This window comes from Salvelinus alpinus, chromosome 27, assembly GCF_045679555.1.
Source record: "Salvelinus alpinus chromosome 27, SLU_Salpinus.1, whole genome shotgun sequence".
Taxonomy (NCBI): domain Eukaryota; kingdom Metazoa; phylum Chordata; class Actinopteri; order Salmoniformes; family Salmonidae; genus Salvelinus; species Salvelinus alpinus.
The window spans coordinates 47,203,695-47,211,724 of NC_092112.1; the positions used below are offsets into that span (position 1 = coordinate 47,203,695).

Below are 8,030 nucleotides of genomic sequence, written 5' to 3' on the forward strand. Positions count from 1 at the left end.
GATAGTAAAACCAAAAAAACACACACACCATGTCGCAAGGAGGGGGGGAGGGGCGTGGGTCATAACATCTCTGTTGGTTAGGGCAGTTCTCATTGTATGAAGTATCTGTTCAGTTAAGAAATAGTTATTTGCCTTGGGGAAGGATGGTATCCCATTGGGAGACCCAGAGACAGAGTGAGCAATATGTCAGAGAGCCATCCAGGTTCAGTTGTTCAATTGACTGTAGCCCTTAGAATAAGTGTTTTTCTGTCGAGACAGGTCCGACACTCATCACTTACACTGTAACATTAGTGTGCTGAAAGATAGATCAGAGAGATATGATTGGTGTGTGGAGAGTGTGGGTCAACTATTTGACAAATATATCACTGGCAGCATTGCAAGTTGCCAATGTCGATGTCACCAATGCCATGTTGGCAATCGGCCAATGAGGGGGTAGTAAAGTACACGGGGGGAAGGAGAGAATGAATTGGTTAAATAAAATTTCAAAAGCAAAGAGATGAAAGCGCTTTCACTAATAGGGCTTTTAAAAAGTATGGGTCAAGGAGTCAACCTGACATCAAAAACATTCCAAAACATTTAAATGGCAGCCCAATGCCTAATAGATGTGCATTGAAAGTAGTCTATGCATATGATTATATCTTGAGGCCATTGTTAAAATGAATACATTTACATTTAAGTCATTTAGCAGACGCTCTTATCCAGAGCGACTTACAAATTGGTGCATTCACCTTATGACATCCAGTGGAACGGCCACTTTACACATTTTCCTCCCCATCTCATCTTATACCACAGAAATCCCCCCACACCCCCTCATATTCTCCTCGTCCTCAACTCAGACAGATACAGTACATTTCTTTTTCAACCTCTCAATCTTTGCACCAACTTCCCCTCGCCTCCATCGAGAGTACTTTTCCACTCTCTCCATGTTATCTCTACCTACTGACTGCTAGATATCATGATTGACTTTTTCTCTCTGGGATCTCAATTGCAACCCTCCTCGTGTACTCTCTTCTCGTCTCCTTATCAAAACCTGTGGAACATCCAGGTGCACACTATGTTTGTCTATGGTTAGATGAACTAAGATGAAGATCAGATCAAATTTGATGACCAATTTATGCAGAAATCTAGGTAATTCCAAAGGGTTCACATACTTTTTCTTGCCACTGTATATAAACCCTGTATTGCTGATGCTACAGTATGTAATGGCCATTGAAAGGCTTTGAAGTCACCGGTCGGCTATATTGGCACTCCCCAGTAGGAGCAGTCCTCCATAGACGGGTTGGTTATTTACCAGCAAAACCTACGCATGCACAACTATGGGACAAAACAGAAGGGGTTGCCTTCGATTGTTGAGAACATGTCAAATATATTTAGTCTCCAAATGTTTATCGAAAATATAAATACATTAGCACAATGAGCACTTGTTGTCTATCAAATACATTGTTACAGTTGTTGGTTAGCTAGTGAATTTTTGCCATATAGACATGACACGAGTCAAAATACCTCAACAAGACATATCATTAACAAGATACGAGCTGAAACAAGCCACCTACGACTCCCCACATGACAGCTTCTTGTCATTATTGCTAGCTATCTGACGTTCATAATCATAACGCCACACGGCCTTCTGACCAGTGGTGTAAAGTACTGAAGTAAAAATACTACGTCGTTTTTTGGGGGGTATCTGTAGTTTACTTTACTATTTATATTATATTTACTATTTATATTTTGGACAACTTTTACTATTATTTCATTACATTCCTAAAGAAAATAATGTACTTTTCCATCAATACATTTTCCCTGACACCCAAAAATACCCGTTACATTTTGAATGCTTAGCAGGACAGGAAAATGGTCCAATTCACACACTTATCAACATCCCATGTCACCTCTACTGACTCTGATCTGGCAAACTCAGTAATCACAAATGCTTCATTTGTAAATGATGTTGGAGTGTGCCCCTGGCTAAGAAAAACTAAACAAAAAAAACACATTGTGCCATCTGGTTTATAGGGAATTTTAAATTATTCATATTTTTACTTTTAATTCTGAAATACATTTTAGCTATTACATTTACTTTTGATAAGTATATTTAAAACCAAATACTTTTAGACTTTTATTCGATTAGTATTTTACTGGGTGACTAACTTTTACTTGAGTCATTTTCAATTAGGGTATCTTTACGTTTACTCAGGTATGACTATTGGGTACTTTTTCCACCAATGCGCACGCATAATTTTCGTGACGTTGTCAGCCAACCCATCTTTAGATGCACTATTGTAAAGTGGCCGTTCCACTGGATGTCATAAGGTGAATGCACCAATTTGTAAGTCGCTCTGGATAAGAGCGTCTGCTAAATGACTTAAATGTAAATGTATAGATGGTCCGTGTGTTGTTGTGAGTCTGGATGGCCAGCTAACTAGCAACAATGCCAATAAACTGCTATGTGGGGAATCGTAAGTGGCTCCTTTCAGCTCGTTTTATCTTATGCTTTTTACCATGTCTTATTTTGAGGTGTTTTGACTGATGTTACGTATATGCTAATATGGCTAAAACTAGTTAGCTAGCTAACCAACAACTGTATCAATGTATTTGAGAAACGACAAGTGTTGATTTGTGAAAATGTATTTATGCTTTCAATAAACATTGGCGACGAAATATAGTTTACATGTCAACAATCTAATGCAACCCTGTCTGTTTTGCCCCATATTTGGGCACAAGTTGGTTTTGTTGCTAAACAACCAACCTGTCTACAGGAATGAATGGAATTCTACAGTATTTCACTTTAAATGTTTCAAGGACAAAGTTACATGCATTAAAGTAATTTTGTTGTAGTGGGGACAGTAACATTATTAATATGTTTAGCTCACATTATATCATTTAAAAGTATGCAATAAGGTGTCTGTAATATAAGAAATGTGGCAAAAACAAATCAATTCCTATAACTTCCAAAACATTTTTACAATGGTGGGGTAGTGCCAAGATGGAGGTAGAGTGGCTTCAAAACACAGCCCCCCCCAGTCATCTAGTGTAAATAAATCATTGACACAAGGAGTATGCAATTCAAATCTTCCCTCTTTCTCCCGCTCTCTGTTCCAGGTGGATGTTCTGAAGGTAGACATGGAGAGTGCGGAGTGGAAGATTCTGGAGAACCTGGTTCTAGAAGGGGTTCTGAGCTCAGTGGGTCAGTTACTACTAGAAGTCCACCTCCACTGGGCAGGGTTTGAGGTGGATGGGGACGACCCATCCGTGGTGCGCTATTGGTTCAGCCTGCTGAAGGAGCTGGAGCGAGCTCACTTCCGCCTCTTCCGTTACCACAACGACCCAGCCAAACCCCGCCTTTTCCTGCACAGGAACTTTCTGAACGCCAGCAGTGCCTATACACTGGGCTGGGTCAACAATGAGTGGAGGCCTTGAGAGCACTGACTGACTGACGGACAGACCTCTGGCCAATGAGAAGGGGAGACTGTGAAATGTAGTCCAGCTACGATGGGAAACGAAGGAGTCGTAAATCCCGTGGGATGTTTGCCTTTGGATATTTACAGCGAGCTCCAAAAGTATTGGGACAGTGACAATTTTGTTGCTGTTTTGGCTCTTTACTCCAGCAATTTTGATTTGAAATGATACAATGACTATGAGCTTAAAGTGCAGACTGTAAGCTTTAATTTGAGGTGTAATTCACTTATGTGTATTGAAGTAGTAAAAGTTACAGGTATAGAGGTATGATATTTGTGCTTCTGTAACTTTCTCACTCATCATTAGTCACGATTCATTCAGGACTATCCATAATCATGGTGGCATCCACATTAATATAGAAGTGTTAGGAAACATTTTATATTCTTATTTACAATAAAAGTACTTCAAAATGACAATATATTATTTACCATGAATTTCTATTGGGTATAAAATAATCTTAAACACAACCAAAACAAACAGCAATTGCATCCAACAAGTTTGTAAAGTCTCAAGCTTGATGTAACCATTGCATGCTAGGAATGTGGTGCCAATAACTAAACTTTAAATATATTGATTTGATTTTTTAATCTATTTTTTTTCTCCCCAATTGGTAGTTACAGTCTTGTCCCATCGCTGCAACTCCCGTACGGACTCCCGTGCATCTCACAACCCCGCCATGCTGCACTGCTTCTTGAGACAATGCTCGCTCAACCCGGAAGCCAGCCGCACAAATGTGTCGGAGGAAACAATGTACACCTGGCGACCATGTCAGCAAGCATTGCACCTGGCCCGCCACAGGAGTCGCTAGGCCAACCTGGCCGGCCAAACAGTCCCCTAACCCGGACGATGCTGGGCAAATTGTGCGCCGCCTCATGGGTCTCCTGGTTGCGGCCGGCTGCGATACTGCCTGGGATCAAACCAGGATCTGTAGTGACGCAGTGCCTTAGACCACCGCGTAACTCGGGAGGCCCTCAAATACCAAACTTTTGTAATAAACATATAAGTGGACTTGTCCCAATACTTTTGGTCCGCTAAAATGGAGGGACTATAATACAAAAGGTGCTGTGATTTTTAAACGGCTCACACGTGATATGGATGAAAATACCCTCAAATGTATGTCAGTCCCAATACTTTTACGGAGGTTTAAGTAAAGTTTTGTGAGATCTATTCTCCTCCTATCAAGCTCCTATCATTTCAACGATGTTGAATCACCACTCCCTGTTCCCTTCCCTGATATGACCTCAGACATGGTGAGGTAATTGCCTCTTGTGGCCTTGAGGTCTGTCCATCGGTCAGAGCTGCTTCAAAGTGGCTGTGTTCTGTCTGGCTGGAGGTCATGGCCTTATCTGGGCTTGGACCTGAGCCAAACCATCCTGAACAGAGACCGAGACATGCACTCTCTCCTGGAGAATTATTCTCAAAGGCACGGGCATTGAATAGTGAGGTAGGGAGGTAAGACCACAGCCCAAACTATACTGAACAAAAATATAAACGTGACATGCAACACATATTTTTACTGTGTTACAGAAGTAAATCAGTCAATTGAAATAAATAAATTAGGCCCTAATATATGGATTTCACATGACTGGGCATAGGACCACCCACTTGGGAGCCAGGCCCAGCCAATCAGAATGAGTTTTTCCCCACAAAAGGGCATTATTACAGACAGAAATACTCCTCAGCAGATTCCTCAGGTGAAGCCGGATGTGGAGGTCATGGGCTGGCGTTGCCACACTAGATCTGCGGTTATGAGGCCGGTTGGACATACTGCCAAAATTTCTAAAACGACATTGGAGGCTTATGGTCGTGAAATTAACATTGAACTCTCTGCCAACAGCTCGGGAGGACATTCCTGCAGTCTGCATGCCAATTGCTCCCTCAAAACTTGAGACATCTGTGGCAATGTGCTGTGTGACAAACCTGCCATTTTAGAGTGGGCTTTTACTGTCCCCAGCACAAGGTACACCTGTGTAATGATCATGCTCTTTAATCAGCTTCTTTATATGCCACACCTGCCAGGTGGATGGATTATCTAGGCAAAGGAGAAATGCTCACTAACAGGGATGTAAACTAATTTGTGCACAACATTTGAGAGAAATAAGCTTTTAGTGCATATGGGAAATTTATGCTCTCTTTTATTTCAGCTCAAGGATAGTGTGTTTATATTTTTGTTCAGTACAATAGCCTCAAATTGTCCTCAGGATCTTCCGCAGAAAAGGGTAAATGGAGCTGGGGGCATTGCTGTCAGACAGGCCGAGCACGCCTCATTTAGCTCAGATTAGCGTCTGTAGGAGGCAGGGTAGGAGACTATGCTGCCTGAAGAGAGACATACTGTCTTCCCAGAGACTGACGCTGCCTGGGTTACAACAGACTGGCACTGTATCTAGGTTACAGGTGGAGGGAACTCAAGAATGTGAAGAATCACCTCACTCACAAGTCTTATGTCAGTCAATACACATGACACGATACATTACACTGAGTGTTTGAAAAGACTACAAGGTATGTCAACTTGTAGCGAGACTGGAGTTTGACCAAGCAAATATTGAATCTGGATTATTCTAAAGGCAATCCCAAAGATGATGAAATCTGTGCATGTATTTTACCTGTACTGCAGCTTTAAAATGAGCAGTTTGAGGGAATAGTACGGAGTCGCTCCCTCCTTAGAATTGAAATAATAGAACATTTCGATCCAGACGCCACAATGACTCCTGCTCTTTTCCCAATCACTCTCTGCAGCTGTACAACTACTTTGTCAACAAATATTACAAAATGGTAGACAAGGTTCAGGCTGACATATTCCAAATGAAAACATTCTGAAAAATGAATACCCCTTATCTTTTGATGTGGTTATAAAGACACGAGGAAATCGCAACTTGGCTACACTTGTCTTTTCGGGGAGGGGTTTGTGTGGATTTAATGGTGAGAAGGGAACTGTTACTAAAGAGAGAGAATCCTAATAAACTTTATGGAAAATCTGACCTTCAAAGCCAAATGACAGAAGTATGAAAACTTGACCATGGACAAGTAATTTCTTGACAGGCAAAATGTTCATCTCATTTCAAAAAGAGACAGCCATACATTGAGAATACATTTTTTTTTAAATAACGAAAAATATATTTTCCAGGATTGTGTGGATGATACTGATATCACTAAAAAAGGATGTAAACCCTCCAAATACAACTAATACACTGTGGGTGAGTATGTGTGAATCATTATCTCTGTATGCACAGTAAAAGTTAACATATATTTAAACTCAGTTTTCACAATTCCTGACATTTAATCCAAGTAAAAATGCCCTGTTTTAGGTCAGTTAGGATCACCACATTATTTTAAGAATGTGAAATGTCAGAATAATAGTAGAGAGAATTATTTATTTCAGCTTTTATTTCTTTCATCACATTCAAAGTGGGTCAGAAATGTACATGCACTCAGTATTTGCTAGCATTGCCTTAATTCTTTAACTTGGGTCAAACATTTTGGGTAGCCTTCCCTCAAGCTTCCCACAATAAGTTGGGTGAATTTTGGCCCATTCCTCCTGACAGAGCTGGTGTAACTAAATCAGGTTTGTGGACCTCTTTGCTCGCACACACTTTTTCAGTTTTGCTCACAAATGTTCGATAGGATTGAGGTCAGGGCTTTGTGATGGCCACTCCAATACCTTGACTTTGTTGTCCTTAAGCCATTTTGCCACAACTTTGGAAGTATGCTTGGGGTCATTGTCCATTTGGAAGACCCATCTGCGACCAAGCTTTAACTTCCTGACTGATGTCTTGAGATGTTGCTTCAATATGTCCACATGATTTTCCTCCCTCATGAGGCCATCTATTTTGGGAAGTGCACCAGTCCCTCCTGCAGCAAAGCACCCCCACAACATGATGCTGCCACCCCCGTGCTTCACGGTTGGGATGGTGTTCTTCGGCTTGCAAGCCTCCCCCCTTTTCCTCCAAACATCATTATGGCCAAACAGTTCTATTTTTGCTTCATCAGACCAGAGGACATTTCTCCAAAAAGTACAATCTTTGTCCCCATGTGCAGTTGCAAACCGTAGTCTGGCTTTTTTATGGCGGTTTTGGAGCAGTGGCTTCGTCCTTGCTGAGCGACCTTTCAGGTTATGTCGATATAGATACTTTTGTACGCGATTCCTCCTGCATCTTCACAAGGGCCTTTGCTGCTGTTCTGGGATTGATTTGCACTTTTCGCACCAAAGTACGTTCATCTCTAGGAGACAGAACGAGTCTCCTTCCTGAGCTGTATGACGGCTACGTGGTCCCATGGTGTTATACTTGCGTACTATTGTTTGTACAGGTGAACGTGGTACCTTCAGGCGTTTGGAAATTGCTCCCAAGGATGAACCAGACTTGTGGAGGTCTACAATTTTTATTTTGAGGTCTTGGTTGATTTCTTTTGATTTTCCCATGATGTCAAGCAAAGGCACTGAGTTTGAAGGTAGGCCATAAAATACATCCACAGGTGCACCTCCAATTGACTCAAATGATGTCAATTATCCTATCAGAAGCTTCTAAAGCCATGACACTTTCTGGAATTTTTCAAGTTGACTGTGCTTTTAAACTTCT

At 41.4% G+C, this 8,030-nt stretch overlaps 1 protein-coding gene across 1 annotated transcript in view; it reads left to right on the top strand.

Moving 5' to 3' along the window:
- LOC139556663 (probable methyltransferase-like protein 24) overlaps positions 1 to 3,872 on the top strand; it is a 95,358-nt gene extending 91,486 nt beyond the window's left edge. Inside the window, exon 5 of the mRNA XM_071370890.1 lies at positions 3,100 to 3,872. Coding sequence (XP_071226991.1) covers positions 3,100 to 3,417 — 318 coding nt within the window. The 3' untranslated portion in view covers positions 3,418 to 3,872. The remainder of the gene's footprint in view (positions 1 to 3,099) is intronic.
- Positions 3,873 to 8,030: the final 4,158 nt, after the last annotated feature.